This window comes from Xenopus tropicalis, chromosome 6, assembly GCF_000004195.4.
Source record: "Xenopus tropicalis strain Nigerian chromosome 6, UCB_Xtro_10.0, whole genome shotgun sequence".
NCBI lineage: Eukaryota > Metazoa > Chordata > Amphibia > Anura > Pipidae > Xenopus > Xenopus tropicalis.
In genome coordinates this window covers 60,114,957-60,132,674 of record NC_030682.2, presented here as the reverse complement: position 1 = coordinate 60,132,674, position 17,718 = coordinate 60,114,957, and the positions used below count along the sequence as shown (strand labels likewise).

At 41.5% G+C, this 17,718-nt stretch overlaps 2 protein-coding genes across 11 annotated transcripts in view; one reads left to right on the top strand and one right to left on the bottom strand.

Annotated features, from left to right (window-relative positions):
* Positions 1 to 17,718, top strand: part of grb10 (growth factor receptor bound protein 10) — a 138,726-nt gene that overhangs the window by 64,347 nt on the left and 56,661 nt on the right. For 9 of the 10 annotated variants that reach the window (XM_012964319.3, XM_012964315.3, XM_018094551.2 and 6 more), the window contains one exon: positions 17,634 to 17,718. In XM_012964319.3, the coding sequence (XP_012819773.1) occupies positions 17,634 to 17,718 (85 nt within the window). Of the gene's footprint in view, positions 1 to 10,244; positions 10,307 to 17,633 lie in introns of those variants that run through there. The other variant, XM_031903232.1, reaches the window with a different exon arrangement.
* On the bottom strand, positions 1,907 to 6,968 carry LOC116411460. The gene is made up of 2 exons (XM_031903497.1): positions 2,662 to 6,968; positions 1,907 to 2,014 (listed from the first exon to the last, which is right to left on the bottom strand). The coding sequence occupies exon 1, from the start codon at positions 6,034 to 6,036 to the stop codon at positions 3,043 to 3,045; it is 2,994 nt and encodes a 997-aa protein (XP_031759357.1). The 5' UTR covers positions 6,037 to 6,968; the 3' UTR covers positions 1,907 to 2,014; positions 2,662 to 3,042.

Sequence of the window (17,718 nt, the reverse complement as noted above, 5' to 3'; positions counted from 1 at the left end):
GTATGCAGTGCAGTTTTGGGCTCCAGTCCTTAAGAAGGATATTAATGAGCTGGAGAGAGTGCAGAGACGTGCAACTAAACTGGTAAAGGGGATGGAAGATTTAAGCTATGAGGTTAGACTGTCGAGGTTGGGGTTGTTTTCTCTGGAAAAGAGGCGCTTGCGAGGGGACATGATTACTCTGTACAAGTACATTAGAGGGGATTATAGGCAGTTGGGGGATGTTCTTTTTTCCCATAAAAACAATCAGCGCACCAGAGGTCACCCCTATAGATTAGAGGAACAGAGCTTCCATTTGAAGCAGCGTAGGTGGTTTTTCACGGTGAGGGCAGTGAGGCTGTGGAATGCCCTTCCTAGTGATGTGGTAATGGCAGACTCTGTTAATGCCTTTAAGAGGGGCCTGGATGAGTTTTTGAACAAGCAGAATATCCAAGGCTATTGTGATACTAATATCTACAGTTAGTATTACTGGTTGTATATATATAGTTTATGTATGTGAGTGTATAGATTGGTTAGTATAGGTTGTGTGCTGGGTTTACTCGGATGGGTTGAACTTGATGGACAATGGTCTTTTTTCAACCCTATGTAACTATGTAACTATGTAACTATGATAGATCCCAATTACTTTTGTTCTCATTTGTTCCTGAATTTCTTTGGATCTTGGCATGATGTCTAGCTTTTGAGGTGCTTTTGGTCTACTTCTCTGTGTCAGGTAGCTCCTATTTAAGTGATTTCTTGATTGAAACAGGTGTGGCAGTAATCAGGCCTGGGGGTGACTACAGAAATTGAACTCAGGTGTGATAAACCACAGTTAAGTTATTTTTTTAACAAGGGGGGCAATCACTTTTTCACATAGGGCCATGTAGATTTGGAGTTTTTTTTCTCCCTTAATAACGTAAACCTTCATTTAAAAACTGCATTTTGTGTTCAATTATGTTATCTTTGACTAATAGTTAACGGTTTTTGATGAGCAGAAACATTTAAGTGTGACAAACATGCAAAAGAATATTATATTGTATATATTGCACCCATTTCCCATTATGAACCACTGCCTAGTTGCCATGCTACAGAACAAAAAGATAAATAAGGAGAAAGGAAGAACGCATGTGTGCTTTACTGTATTACATTGGATTGCACTGATCGGTTTTGCTGGGACATCTCTGTATAATTTAGTGCAAATATATTGCTGTGGTGGGAAAACATAAGCCTAATGCCACACGGAAAAACGGTTGCCGAGAATACGCTCCGCTACTGTAAATTTAGCCTACCTTGTGCCTGCACCGGAATGAATGGAATACGCTCGGGTGCAGGCTCATGTACCCAATATCCGCCAAAAAACGTGAGACTTTATATTTTCGGCGGATATCGGCTACATGTGCCTGCATCCGAGCATATTCCCTTTATTTGGGTGCAGGCACAAGGTAGGCTGAAGTGACAGTAGCGGGGCGTATTCTCTGCAAGCGATTTTCAACTTGCCTAAAGCAAACAAGATTGAGGCTCGCTAGTAACGCACCTGATTGCAGTAAGATTAGTTGTCTATGCCTACCAGTTTTTAAACTACAACTACTTGGGACTTGAGTTCTGCTTGTTTGTTTTCTGTCTTCCTTCACAACAGTACACAATATAAAAGGGCCTTTTGAGTTGTTAGTGGCATGTAGAGTTGCCACAGGCAGTTGAGACTTGAATAGACCTTAGAAAAACCAAAATATTTGGGTCAAAACCGAACAGATGGCAACCCCAGTGGCATGTGTGTTCCTTGGAATTTTGCATTTTTCACATCACTGCATTTTGTTAACCATGTATGTATGTATGTATAACTTTATTTATAAAGCACCACAAGGGTACGCAGCGCTGTACAGTCTTACAGAATACAAAATTACACACAGGGAGGACAAGTGATATTGTCCTGCTCCCATCACTGTGAGAAGTGAATCAACAGGCAGTTTACTCGCCCTTCAATCACCACACTGTATAAGTTTTGAACTTGTTTAATGATGATGATCAAAAGAAGGTAGAACTGTAGGTACAAACAGTACAATGGTATAAGAATACATTCTGGGTATGTAAAATACAGATATATACAACAGGAGCATATATAAACATCTTATATACATTATACAGTCCTAGTGGGGCATAACAGTTGGCTGCTAAGGGAAAAATAGTGAATCACAACTACAACCAGAATGCACATAACAGCAAAATACACAGCTTATAATAAGCAGGCATTAAAGGGGAAGGAAAGGTAAAGTCACTTGGGGGTGCCAAAATGTTAAGCACCCCCAAGTGACTTTAACCGCTTACCTCGTACCCCGGGCTGGTGCCCCTGTTCGGAGAAAATAGCACCAGCCCGGGGCACCTGGAGCGCAGCACTTCCTCCTTCCGCCTTCCACTTCCTAAACTGCCGGTGGCTGGGCATGCACAGTAGAGCGAAAAAGCCGACTTAAATGTTTAAGTTCGGCTTTTCACTCTACTGCGCATGCGCGCGCAGCGAAGCCGGAAGGAGGAAGTGCCGACAGCTACCCCGGGCTGGTGCTGTTTTCTCCTGACAGCGGCACCAGCCCGGGGTAAAAGGTAGGCGGTTAAAGTCACTTGGGGGTGCCTAACATTTTGGCACCCCCAAGTGACTTTACCTTTCTTTTTCCTTTAAACAAAATGCAAACATACCAACGATGCTTGGATAGGCTTGCTTAGAGATGAGTGTAGGTACTGATTTCACCAGCCCTGGCAAAATGACTGTTACAAATGAAACAGCTGCTTCCTCTCAGGACCAGGAAGTGATGTAATCAGGTGGCAGAGCCAATATCAAAGTAAATAATAAACAACAGCAAGGACACAGTACTAGAAGTGGTCAGAGGAGAGAGGGAGGGGGAAGTGCAAGGATACATAAAGCCCAAAATGTATAAGAAATAGTTACATATGAAGAGATTGGCAACACTTGAGAATTGCTGTATCTAAAATGTGGACAGAACTACTGCTGTGGCAGCACACTCCCCGCCTGGTATCTTTAAGAGATACCACAATTTAACTTAAACCTTGAAGAGAACTTTAAGGAGGTAAAAGCAGGACGAGCTCTGTAACTGGTCTAACAAACAAACCTGAACTTCCTTCTTTTGTGAGTTTGACCTCTACCTTACAGACCCTACCATCTTCGTCAGGGAAAGTCTTAGTCATTCGACCTATGGGCCACTCAATATGCCTGGATTGGTGATTTTTTTTTTCAGAAGTACAATGGTACTTGTATGGTATGGCCACAAAAGAAATAGCGTATTTCCGAAAGCGGAGCAACACCCCAAGGAGATTGTTGTTGAGGTCTGGGCCCTTTAGGAAGACATCATTAAGAGATGTACCGCAGCACTGAGTGCTTGAATCGAAGACCACCCTAATGTGCTGATGTTTTTTTGGGTGATACACTCCGAAGAGGGGCAGATACCAGCGCTCTTCCTCTGTACTAAGGGGTGGTGCTACTTCTGCATGGCCATTCTGGATCACTTTCTTAATAAATACAAAGAAATGTTCTTTCATATCAGGCTTCAGCCTAAAGGACCTTTGTAGAGACCTAAAACAATGTAAAACCTGGGTCTTGTTATTTGGCAGGCGTTGTCTTTGTGGTTTAAAATGCAGTGGGGCAAAAAAGGATTTCTGGCCGTCATCTAAAGTATTGGTGTAGTGGTTACGCACTAGGTCTGGCTTGTGGACACCACCTAGACATACATTGCCTACTATTACCCATCCCAAGTCTAGTCTTTGGGCATAAGGAGAGTCATGTGGCCCATTGATCTGGTCTCTTACTTTGTGAATCCTAATGATATCCCTGCCTAGCAAAATGAGGATAGGGGCATTAGGATCAAGCTTGGGTATCTGACTTGCTAACAATCTCAGATGCTTATGGTGTAGTGCAACCTCAGGGGTTGGGATCTCTGTCCGGTCATCTGGGATTTCATTACACTCTATGAGTGTGGGTAGTGGCACAGTCACTTGTCCGTCTAGAGATTCTAAGTGAAAGCCGTGTGCCCTCCTCCCAGTTGTGTTAATCACACCTGCACAGGTTCTGAGAGAATAGGGAAATTGGTGGTCCTTTGACCCAAAGAGCTCAAAAAACTCTGATCTGGCTAACGATCTATTACTTTGATCATCTAAGATTGCGTACAGTTTTATCGCTCTTTCCCTATGCCCTGTAGGAAAGACATTGACTAAGCAGATTTTTGAGCATGACTGACCCTTATGGGTTCCTCCACAAACCTCAGTACACATAGCTGTTACTGGTGCTGCTGTACTACTTTCCTGTCCCTCCCCGCCATGCTCTCCCTCAGCTGGAGCTTTCACAGACCATGGGGCAGGACCAGGATGCAGGGCAGATACATGTCTATCACTATTGCATTCTTCACAACTGATAATCTTACCACAGTCCTTTGCCACATGTGAAGTAGATGCACAACAATGATAACAAATGTTATTTTGCCTTAGGAAAGTCTTTCTTTCCTCCAAGGGTTTTGTCCTGAAGCCACGGCATTTAAGCAGAGAGTGGGGCTTGTGATGTATGGGACAACCTTGGGTAAGATCTGTCGTCTTGGGACTGGTGGACTCCTTCTGTGATGGTGTAGCTGAAGGGATGACAGTCTTGCGCACTAAAACAGGAGTTCTGTGAGTGGCATTCTTGTGAAGGTCTCTTTCTGGTTTCTGGTCATCGAAGCTTTGAGGAGCCAGAATAAATCCTGGGTCATTGCGCCTCTTTGCTTGTTGGGTGACAAAGTTCACAAAGAAAGAGAATGGTGGGAAATGCACATGATGCAGCTCTTTATAATTAGAACCCTGAGTCATCCACCGCTCTTGCAGGAAAAATGGTAGCTTTTGCACAATGCTGTTTATACCTCGAGCTGTATCCAGAACAGCTAAGCCTGGAAAGTCACCTTCCTCCTTTGCTGCTTGGAGTTCCATCAGCAGGTCTCCTAACTCTCTGAGCCTCTGATGATCTTTGTTAGAGATTTTCCCAAAGCCATCAATTCTTTTCCACAGTGACTCCTCTATGATCTCAGGAGCCCCGTAGCACTCGTCAAGTCTCTGCCACGCCATCTGCAGACCCTTCCTAGAGTCGTTCACGTACACAGCGTGTATGCGTTTTACTTGTTTACCTGACTTGGAGCCCAGCCATCTCACCAGAAGATCTATTTCTTCTTTATATGAAAGATTTAGATCTGTTACAGCATTTCTGAATGAAGCTCGCCAGGCCCTATAATTCTCTGGGAGATCATCAAACTGCGCAAGTCCGTTAGTGATGATATCTCGTCTAGCCATGAATATTACCAGATCTGACATGTCTTGGTTGTGAGCTGGTAAGTCTGGGTAGCGGCTAGCTGGTGGTATCATTCTGGTGTCTGGTGGGCGGGTGTAAGTCCCTTCCTTTTGTGGAGACAGGGGATAACTGTGGCAGTCTGTAGAATCTACTTGGTAGTGTGGAGTGACATGTTGCTTGTTGCTGGTCGCAGGATTTCCTATGCTGGCAGGCAACTGTGACAGTTTATAGTTGCTGTGATTCCTAATCAGAGGGGCATCAGGGGGTGTATCTGCAGTGAAAGGAGAGTGTTGGTAAGCAGTGGTCTGCTGCTGGGGACTTCTCTGAAGTGGCAGGCCTGCATCACTGTGTAGACGCATGTCTCCTGCCTCTGGGACTGGATCGGGTGAGCTGCGCATCTGGGAATGTTCATGTACATAGTCTTGAGTTTGCTGTATAACTGTTTCAGGCTTTAAGTCAAACTGGATGTCCGGTTCATCACTGATGTCACAGTCAGCCTGTATTGCAGCCTCTAACACCTTTGCTTTTGCAGCTGCTGCTGATTTTTTCAAACTCAGCACTTCTAGTGAAGCTTCTAAACATGCCTTTTCTTTCTTTATCTCTGCTTCTTGTTCAGCAAAGGCTATTTGTGCTCTGATGGCCTCTGCTTCAGCTCTGACCAGTGCTGCTGTCTCAGAAGCATGGGATCGATAGGAGTGTCTGGATGAGCATGACACCCTAGATCTGGTCTTGAATGAACGTTCAGACATCTTTGTGTTGCTAGATGAGTAACTAAGTGTGTTAGTACCTTCAGTTACGCTGTGGTGGATGCTGTGGTGGATGCTGTGGCTGCACCACGTTGCTCAGTAGTGGTGTGGTGCCCGGACCAATCACAGCCTAAATCCAGCGTTGTTCTGTTATCCAGACCAAGCACAGCCTATGTCTAGCGTTTTTATACTATCCAGACCAAGCACAGCCTATGTCTAGCGTTTTTATACTATCCAGACCAAGCACAGCCTATGTCCAACGTTGTTCTACTGTCCTGCTCCCATCACTGTGAGAAGTGAATCAACAGGCAGTTTACTCGCCCTTCAATCACCACACTGTATAAGTTTTGAACTTGTTTAATGATGATGATCAAAAGAAGGTAGAACTGTAGGTACAAACAGTACAATGGTATAAGAATACATTCTGGGTATGTAAAATACAGATATATACAACAGGAGCATATATAAATATCTTATATACATTATACAGTCCTAGTGGGGCCTAACAGTTGGCTGCTAAGGGAAAAATAGTGAATCACAACTACAACCAGAATGCACATAACAGCAAAATACACAGCTTATAATAAGCAGGCATTAAACAAAATGCAAACATACCAACGATGCTTGGATAGGCTTGCTTCGAGATGAGTGTAGGTACTGATTTCACCAGCCCTGGCAAAATGACTGTTACAAATGAAACAGCTGCTTCCTCTCAGGACCAGGAAGTGATGTAATCAGGTGGCAGAGCCAATATCAAAGTAAATAATAAACAACAGCAAGGACACAGTACTAGAAGTGGCCAGAGGAGAGAGGGAGGGGGAAGTGCAAGGATACATAAAGCCCAAAATGTATAAGAAATAGTTACATATGAAGAGATTGGCAACACTTGAGAATTGCTGTATCTAAAATGTGGACAGAACTACTGCTGTGGCAGCACAGATATAATAAATACAATAAATACATATATGTAAACCTATATATATATATATATATATATATATAAGTGCCATGTGGTATGAGACACAGTAGGAAGGAGGTCCCTGCCCCGTAGAGCTTACAATCTGAGTGGTTGGGTAACATACAGGCACAAACTGGAAGGTAAGAGTGCATCAGGTATGGGCATTTGCCCTTAAGCGCAGGACTGGGCAAAATAATGTCTTAGTGCTCCAGAAGGTAACAGCTGAGTTTTTTCTTAGAGTGGGTGAGTTTTCCCTACAGAGGGATTCAGGGATAGAGTTCCAGAGGTAAGGAGCAGCGAGATAGAAAGGTTTAAGACGAGAGAGCGCAGTGGGTGTGGATGGTGTAAAGAGACGGAGGCTCTGAGAGGAGCGGAGGAGACGACCAGGAACATGCAGGGAGACCAGTGAAGTAATGTAGTGAGGAGCAGAGGAGTGAAGGGCTTTGAATGTCAGCAGAAGGATTTTGTAAGCTATCCTTTGCTTGACAGGCAGCCATGCTAGTGAGCTTAATTGAGGCTGAGCAGGATCCCTCTTAGGAGAGAGCAGGAGGATCCTGGCAGCAGAGTTTAAGATTGATTGCAGGGGAGAGAGGTGGGAGTCTGGGAGGCCGGTTAGTAGGAGATTGCAGTAATCTAAGCGGGAAAGGATAAGGGCATAGATTAGTGTTTTAGCTGTTGCTTGTGAAAGAAAGGGGCGTATATTGGCAATATTGCGGAGGAAAAAGCGGCAGGTTTTGGCAGTGTTATTAATATGGTTAGAGAAGGAGAGGGACTGGTCAAAGATATCCCCAAGGCAGCGTGCAGAATTTACAGGGTTGATGGTCATGCCATCAATAGTAATGGTGAAAGGAGGAGGAGGGCCAGGTTTGGGCGGGAAGACCATGAGCTCTGTTTTAGCTAGGTTAAGTTTGAGCTGGCGTCGGTTCATCCAGGAGTAGATAGCCAGGAGGCAGTTACCAATCTGGGTTTGGAAATCAGCAGTTAGTGCAGGGGTGTCTAAATATATCTGGATGTCATCTGCATATAGGTGGTATTTAAGACCAAAAGAAGAAATAAGGTCTCCTAGAGAGAGAGTGTACAGGGAGAACAGCAGGGGACCAAGCACAGAGCCCTGAGGCACCCCCACACTAAGCGGAACCGGGTTAGATGATTTGTTAGTAAGAGCGACAGAGAAGGAGCGGTTAGAGAGATAGGAAGAGAACCAGGATGCAGCCTGATCCCGGATACCCAGAGAATGGAGAATTTGCATAAGAATAGAATGGTCGACAGTATCAAAAGCAGAGGAAAGGTCTAGGAGAATGAGGACCGAGTAGCGTCCTTTGGCCTTGGCAGTCTGGAGATCATTTGCCACTCTGCATAAGGCCGTCTCAGTGGAGTGCGCAGGCCGAAAACCAGACTGCATAGGGTCCAGCAGATTAAGGGTGCAGAGGAAGTTAGTTACACGAGAAAAGACAAGACGTTCCAGGAGTTTAGAGGCAGGACGGTAGTTAGAAAGGCAGGACGGGTCCAGTGTAGCCTTTTTAAGAATGGGTTTGACACATGCTTGTTTGAAGAGAGAGGGAAAAGTACCAGAAGCCAGAGAGGAATTGAATATGTGGGTAAGAGCTGGAGTAAGGGCAGGGGCACACTGTTTTAGTAGGGATGAGGGCATAGGATCCAGCGAGCAGGTAGTAGGCGGAGAGGATCGGAGAAGCTGAGAAACTTCAGACTCTGTTACGAGACTGAAGGAGCTGAATAGGGAGAGAGGAGATTTAGGAAGGTCGAGATTACCGGTATCTGAGGGTTGGGAAAATTGATTGCGGATAGAATCGACTTTGCTTTTAAAGAAGTCAGCAAAGTCCTGGGGGGTGTGTTCAGATATGATTGATTCATTAGGTGAGGGATGAAGTAGCGAGTTAAATATGGAGAATAAGCGCCACGGGTTTGATTTATTATTATTTATAAGTGTGTTATAGTATGCTTGCTTGGCCTGGGATAGGGCAGTATTGAGGCACACCATAACAAATTTATAGTGGAGGAAGTCAGCTTTAACGCGTGATTTCCTCCAAATGCGCTCAGCAGATCGTGCACAGGAGCGCAGAAATTGCGTCTGAGGGTTAAGCCAGGGACAGGGATTGCGGGCACGACTGCGTTCGGGCTGCAGGGGGGCATGGGTGTTAATTGCAGATGATAAAATTGAGGAGTTGTAGGTATTTACCAGTAACTCAGGATCAGAGGAAGCACAGGAGGAGGAGAGGCTAGAACTAAGAGAGTTAGAGAGAGCAGTTATATCAACCATTCGCGTGTTGCGAATCAGGGTTTTAGGCTGAGAGTTAGAGGGAAAATGAGACACGTGCGAGATAGAAAAGGAGATAAGATGATGATCTGAAAGAGGAAAAGGCTCACTGTTAAATGTAGATAGATCTAGATTTTTAGAAAAGACCAGATCTAGAAAATGACCATTCTTATGGGTAGCTGTATTAGTCCATTGCCGGAGATCAAAGGAGGAGGTTAGATGGAGAAATCGAGAGGGCCAGGGCTGAGAGGGGTCATCTATATGGCAATTGAAGTCGCCTAAAATGATTGCAGGGGTGTCGGAGCATAGAAAAAAAGAGAGCCAGGATTCGAAGTCAGAGAGAAAAGTAGCCAAGGATTTTGAAGAAGAACCATGATGTTACCTACCAACCACTGATTTATATCATGACATCAGCTTGCAGACAGCAGAAGTTTGTTCCACTAAATATATTCAATGAATTGCTTTCTTAGAAGCCAAGAGTAACTGTGGTCTCCATGATTAAAACCTCCCCACATGGTCACTTGCAGTAACAGGCCTGTCACCCGCTGTCGGTTATTGGCATGTTAATCCTTACTGACTCCTATGAAATGCATAGAAATGTCAACTGAAATCCTCCGAAGATGCAGAGGCAGGGCAGTCAGAGCCATTATGCTCCTGGAGAATTTAGAATTTAGGTTGGCATCTCCGAGTTGTACCTTGCCAGAAGATGTAATATATCTGCAACAAGTAGATACATAAAAGAACATTCAGTAGAAAAATTCATGTACTATAAAATGTATTTTCTATTAAAAAGAAAAAAGATTATAGTACAGATATGGGGGCCGATTCACTAAAGTGCGTTTTAACGTGTGCTATTTTTATAGTCTCGCACTCAGGGGCATAATTATGGAACTGTGTAAAGAAAAAAAAAAATTGTAAAAAATGTAAATTTACTATACATCGATTACATCCCTTTTAAAGCTGTGTATTAATTTTTAGGCAGTTGTCAAGCCCAGTGTTAAAGCCAGAGGAAAAGCCAGTACTTGCTTGAAAAATTCTGTGTAAGTCTTGTTTAAGCCATTATTAAAACTGCTGCAATGGAATTTTCTTGCCATCTAAATTTTTCTTATTGATGTAAATGGGTTAAAAAGGTTTTTAAGTACAGAAAAGTAACGCTTAAATTATTGCAGTAGGGCAGCAAAAAAAAAAAAAAAAAAAAAAAAAATACACCTTTGTAAATACTATGACCATTTTTCCAGTTTTTGTACTGGAATGTTTCAGTGATTGTGATGTATGGTATAAAATCATGCGTAAGGAGAAATACACATTTAAAAATACAACATTTATTTCACATCACTTTTTATCATTTTTCTGGAGTAAATAATTTTACAAAGCAAAACTAAGGCAAATAATTGATGATTAATTTGTATTTTTTGTGCAATTCATGGACTGCGTACATTTTAAAGGAAACTATAATTAAGAATAAATCCTTAACCAACAATTATTTAATGACATAAATTACCTATTAAAGAGTCTTACCACATTTGCTTATAAATATCCGTAAATATTGTCCTTTTACATCCTTGCATGTTTGTCATGAAGCAGTGTTTTACATATGGGAAGTTTTATGCAATATACAATTATAGAAACCTGTGATGTTCAATGGGTTTCCCATTGTTTTATGGGTATGGCATAGCAAAAGTTAATGAGATGAGCAAATGTACACTTTTTTCCGTGTCTTCTACCAAAATGTTTAATTTTGTCCATACAGTATAACATTTTAACAGCCTTGAAGCACGCATACCACTTTAATGCACATATTACTTGTAATCTTATACAGGTATTGGACCCCTTATCCGGAAACCCGTTATCCAGAAAGCTCCAAATTACGGAATGCCCGTCTCCCATAGACTCCATTTTAATCAAATAATTCAGAATTTTAAAACTGATTTCCTTTTTCTATGTAGAAATAAAACAGAACCTTGTAATTGATTCCAACTAAGATATAATTAATCCTTATTGGATGCAAAACAATCCTATTGGGTTTAATTAATGTTTTATTGATTTTTTAGTAGACTTAAGGTATTGAGATCCAAATTACGGAAAGACCCCTTATCCGGAATACCCTTGGTCCCGAGCATTCTGGATAATGGGTCCTATACCTGTATTTTAAAATGACCGATGTCTTCATTCTTATTGGGCTGGCACTGGTTGTGAATATGGGTGGGACAACTTAAATTTACAGGAAATAGTTTATAGAACTAAATTACACATTTTCCTGCGCTTTAGTTTAGGCTCTTTATAGATTAGATTACTTTACTATGTTTTTATGCAAACCTGACCTTTAGAAGGAATGCAATTTTTTTTCTTCTATGTACCATTCATAGGTGGTATTGTATGTACTGTACACAAAACTTACATTTTCCAAAGTAAAAATGCCTGTTGCTTTTCTTTATGATGGGTCTTAACTTTAAGCTGATCTGTCTATATCCAGCATTTATTGATTTATCTCTGTATGCTTTTACCAATCAATAAATCTCTCATCAAAATCTTTCATCAGCAGTTCAAAAACTTGATCCCTCATCAGTTTACCTTGAAAGAATTTCATAACTGAACTGCCCTAATCATAACTAATCCCTTGTTATGCTGATTGTGAAACTGCTATTCATTCAATTTCAGTCTCTGTTCCTTTGTCATCTGCATTGCCCCAAGGGGAGGGGGGCAGGCAGTTAGACAAAAATATGTTTGACTCCCTGATATGCCATCCCACCGGCTTGAATGTAAATCGCCGGTGGGATGACATATGCAGTGCCGCGATTTCCCGAAATCACAGAAATTTCCTCTCAAGGCTGACCGCACATGGGGGCATATTCTCCACTGTGCATATTAGACTACTGCAAAGTAACAGTGTTAAATTTGTGATATGCTGAGCCTGTTTGCTTATGCCATTGCAAGGGAGAAATTAACCAATGACCTTTCAATTTATATAACTGGTTAGAGTGTAGAAGCAACCAATTAATTGGTCAAACAGGAATAAAGGGCAAAGCCTGGGCGCGATGATGTAAGCTTACCAGAACTTCTTGGTGTGTCAGGTTCAAAAAAGGCCACTCCCATCCCTTTAGAAAACAGATCTATTAATTTATTCTTTGTGTTTTATATGTGAAATTTTCCCCCTGCTATCTTCCTATATATCCTCTAACGTACAATATTTGTAAAAGGTACATGTACCCCTCATAAGTTCCTTTTCTCTAGACAAAACATCCCAACCTTTTCCTCAATTTGCTTTATTTCTGTTTTATTTGTTTCCAGTTTAGTTGCACATCTCTGCCTTCTTTCCAGCTCATTAATATTGGCCTGAAAGGTGGTCTAAACCCCAGAAATAATTGATGTTGTATTATGTAACTTTTTTACTTTGCAATTTATATTTGTAATTTTGGAAGTTTCTGCAATATTTGTGTTTTTTAGACTGCTAATACAGGCTTTCTGGCTAGCCTGAGAATACAGAATGTGCATAGACATGTGCATTGATGGTTAGGGTTGGTGTTACAAAGGGCCTGCAAAACCCTGTTGAGCTTAAAGTGTGCCTAGCAGTACTAAACTAATATTTAAGAAACCACAAAAATATAAAATGAAGTAAATGTTAAAAGTGCTCAAGATCCCATTTAAGGAATGGGGTATAAAACTGTACTGCACACTCAAGGTGAGGCCTTACTAGGGATGCTTTCCTGCCACTGATGTCAAACAGGCCTATAATATGGAATCCTGTTTTTCATAATTGAACCACATTAGCAATTTGCCAATCAAAGAATCATGGAAGATTTATTAAAGTTTATTTATTTACTTTTTTGTATTCATGCTTTATAGCATTCTATATACCTATAAGTTTCTGCTGATCCAGCGATGTTGAATTCCTTAAAGGGGCACTATACCGCCTTTTCAACATGTTCAGAAATTAAAGCTTGGATAAGCATATTTTTTGCCTGTTGTTTTAATTAGGAGAATACTGTGTTTTGTAGTTTCTTTTGCTAAACAGGTGACTTAAAGTTACTTCATGTTTGTTACTTGTGAGTTAAAGTGGAACTAACATGAAATTAATAATTAACCTGAATCATCCCATCATGTTATTAAAGTCTCTGAATATAATGAATTTAGCATTTTAAGATTTATTTATTTATTTATTTATTTTAAATATTCCATTTATCATAGTGGTTTCACTGGCAGCTACTTTCCTACCTGTCTCTGGCAAGCTCTGCTTCTCTTCCTCATTGGTTGTCTGTGCTGTCAATATTAAGCTGTGGAAAGCAAGCATTAGTAGTTCAGTGGCTACATTTGTCAGATTCACAGATACATGCAAAACTCCTGGTCTCTCCTCCTTCAAATCCCTCCTCCTCTCCCCCCTAGAAAGGCATGTGAGAAGTCAGAATCTGTAATTCAGTGGCTTGCAAGTATTACATGTGCAGGGCATTCAAACTGGAACAGCACATTTAACACTCACAAGTCTCACTCACAAGTAAAAAAAAGCTATACTTCCCATGTAAGCATGTATAGCATATCAACCATATTTACAGTGGCTTGCAAAAGTATTCAGCCCCCTTGAACTTTTCCACATTTTGTCACATTACAGCCACAAACATGAATCAATTTTATTGGAATTCCACGTGAAAGACCAATACAAAGTGGTGTACACGTGAGAAGTGGAACGAAAATCATACATGATTCCAAACATTTTTTACAAATAAATAACTGCAAAGTGGGGTGTGCGTAATTATTCAGCCCCCTTTGGTCTGAGTGCAGTCAGTTGCCCATAGACATTGCCTGATGAGTGCTAATGACTAAATAGAGTGCACCTGTGTGTAATCTAATGTCAGTACAAATACAGCTGCTCTGTGACAGCCTCAGAGGTTGTCTAAGAGAATACTGGGAGCAACAACACCATGAAGTCCAAAGAACACACCAGACAGGTCAGGGATAAAGTTATTGAGAAATTTAAAGCAGGCTTAGGCTACAAAAAGATTTCCAAAGCCTTGAACATCCCACAGAGCACTGTTCAAGCGATCATTCAGAAATGGAAGGAGTATGGCACAACTGTAAACCTACCAAGACAAGGCCGTCCACCTAAACTCACAGGCCAAACAAGGAGAGCGCTGATCAGAAATGCAGCCAAGAGGCCCATGGTGACTCTGGGGGAGCTGCTGAGATCTACAGCTCAGGTGGGGGAATCTGTCATAGGACAACTATTAGTCGTGCACTGCACAAAGTTGGCCTTTATGGAAGAGTGTCAAGAAGAAAGCCATTGTTAACAGAAAACCATAAGAAGTCCCGTTTGCAGTTTGCCACAAGCCATGTGGGGGACACAGCAAACATGTGGAAGAAGGTGCTCTGGTCAGATGAGACCAAAATGGAACTTTTTGGCCAAAATGAAAAACTCTATGTGTGGCGGAAAACTAACACTGCACATCACTCTGAACACACCATCCCCACTGTCAAATATGGTGGTGGCAGCATCATGCTCTGGGGGTGCTTCTCTTCAGCAGGGACAGGGAAGCTGGTCAGAGTTGATGGGAAGATGGAGCCAAATACAGGGCAATCTTGGAAGAAAACCTCTTGGAGTCTGCAAAAGACTTGAGACTGGGGCGGAGGTTCACCTTCCAGCAGGACAACGACCCTAAACATAAAGCCATGGCAACAATGGAATGGTTTAAAACAAAACATATCCATGTGTTAGAATGGCCTGGTCAAAGTCCAGATCTAAATCCAATCGAGAATCTGTGGCAAGATCTGAAAACTGCTGTTCACAAACGCTGTCCATCTAATCTGACTGAGCTGGAGCTGTTTTGCAAAGAAGAATGGGCAAGGATTTCAGTCTCTAGATGTGCAAAGCTGGGAGAGACATACCCTAAAAGACTGGCAGCTGTAATTGCAGCAAAAGGCGGTTCTACAAAGTATGACTCAGGGGGCTGAATAATTACGCACACCCCACTTTGCAGTTATTTATTTGTAAAAAATGTTTGGAATCATGTATGATTTTCGTTCCACTTCTCACGTGTACACCACTTTGTATTGGTCTTTCACGTGAAATTCCAATAAAATTGATTCATGTTTGTGGCTGTAATGTGACAAAATGTGGAAAAGTTCAAGGGGGCCGAATACTTTTGCAAGCCACTTTAAATGGATAACATAGGGGAGTATATTCCTGGTTTAATCTTCCAGTAGAAAGTGTACCAATTTGGTGTATCCATTTCATTGTAATTTATATAATAGGATCTTTGCCCTGCACCCTGTATATGGATGTGTAAAAGGAGCCTTTAGTTATATTATTACAACCGGCATGGAAATGTGCCCATTTTTGGGGTATCAAAAAAGAAAAACGTTCCATTGATTATTATTGAGGACCCAATTGTCAGCTTTCATAAGTGTTTCTCTCAAGTGTTTACTCTGTTGGTAAGCCATCGGGGGTACCTTAGTGAAGGCTGACAAGTGTGGGGCGCAAGTCTGTAAGATGTGCTTTGTTATGATTATCCTTACACAGTCACTCACTGTGCCATATTTACTTATGCCAATGCAGAGGAAAGTTTTTCCCTTTTCTTAATGGGAACACACTCCACCTCTATCCTATAAGTAACAAATTATTAGGATATTCTGTAAAAATCTCTGTTGCATTTCATTTATTCTTTTGTATTGTAATCTTCTTTTTTTCTTTTTTTTTCTTGTACTGATCGGTTTTTAACTGAACTCCCTTTTTTTAATAACTATGTCAAGAAAGCTAATTTTTTCAAAATCATGCATCTAGGTAAAATTTGTAAAGCAGACACTGCTGCATAAACAGCCAAACTAAATGCCAAGAGGCTGTCTGAAGGTCGGTGACTTGGGGGTGGGGGGGGGGGGGTAGGCAATATGGGACATAGCTGTTCAGTTAATTTGCATTTGAATCTGACCTGTGTGCTCACAAACTAACTGAACAATTATGTCCCATGTGCCCCCCCCCCCTAAAGTCACTGACTAACTAAGAGGTTAGAGAGCTGAAAGCAGGCATTAGAGTTCTGGCTGTTATGTTAGACAACTGCCTACTCTGGCCTTTATAAATTACTTTTTTGCCTAAATAACTATATTGCAAACATTTATTTTGTGCAGTCTATCCATTTTACCCAGTTTCAATTTTACGCTGAACTGTTCCTTTAAGGACTGCTGCTGGAGTTTTCTTGTTATGGGTATCCGTATATATGCGAGTGTATAGAAAGGTTTGTATGTGATGTTTATATTATAACATTGAGATCTGCATATACACACAGAGGATCTCAGACCCTGAGTGCCTACTTTATTCATCTAAGTCATACTCAGGGAACCAAGCAAATAGCCAGATATTATGTCATCCAAGTGTTAAAAAAGAAAGGCATGATACCTATAGCATTGCCGGGGAAAGCATGCATATTTGGGAGGAATGGGAAGTGTATATGCACTCTTTTTAATATGTCCTAACATATTACCAAGATTTGTGTCGATTTTTACCTTATCTTTTAAAGGAGAACGCAAGTCAAAATTTAAAAAGCATACTGCCCAATAGTCCTCCTATTGTTTAGTAAAAACGCCACACTTTTGACTCGCCTAATCAAAATATATCTTTTTACTTGAACAGGCAGCCATCTTTAAAAAGGTATTCTCCCTTCCTTTCCCCTCCTTGCTTCATACTGCACATGTGTTTCATTCCCCCCGGCAGATCTGCTTCTGATTGGCTGGTGGGCATGTGTAGCTCAGAACAGGAGACAGGATCAAGTTATGCACATGTGCATTGCTACTGAAGGCTCCCCAGCCTGCAGGAAGGGGAGAGAGATTTTAGTGATGTCACTGTAGTCTTCACACTGCTGTAGGCTGCCAGCACCATATCTCAGAGAAGCAAGCAGGGATCTGGGAATTTACATATGCTCACTGTTTCCTAAAAATTTTTATAATTTTTCTAGGTAAAAAAAAGTCTCTCATTGGAGTGAGAGTAGTAAGTGTTCAAAACAATGTAAATGAAATGCTAAATTCTGCTGGAATTGTAAGGGTTACTTTTTCAGAATGAAGTAAAAATAAATATAAAATTTTGGATAGACCATCTAGCATTGGCTGCAGTTTCACTTGGGTATGCACAATGTTTTGGTAACCCCCCCCCCCCCAGTGGAAAAGGCTTTACATGTCCTTTGAATAAGCCATATGGGAGGACAAACACACATCATTTAGCCAATGCCAGCCAAATAAGCTTAGTGATAATAAATTAGACACAGTATCAGCAGAGACCTAAAACTATCCTATGCTTCACGTGACCTTTATCATGTATATGGCTCTAAATGTACAGCAACAAATATTTCTTTTAAAAGCTTTTATATAAGACTTTCTTACATTCTTTTTCAGGATAATGTCGATCAAACGACAGCTTGCTCCCCGAGAGGTCTGGTGGAAACGGGATTCACATCTAAGAGAATATCACTAAACCCTG

Coding starts and splice junctions, on each gene's coding strand:
- LOC116411460 (XM_031903497.1), bottom strand. CDS start 6,036: ATGTCTGAACGTTCATTCAAGACCAGATCTAGGGTGTCATGCTCATCC.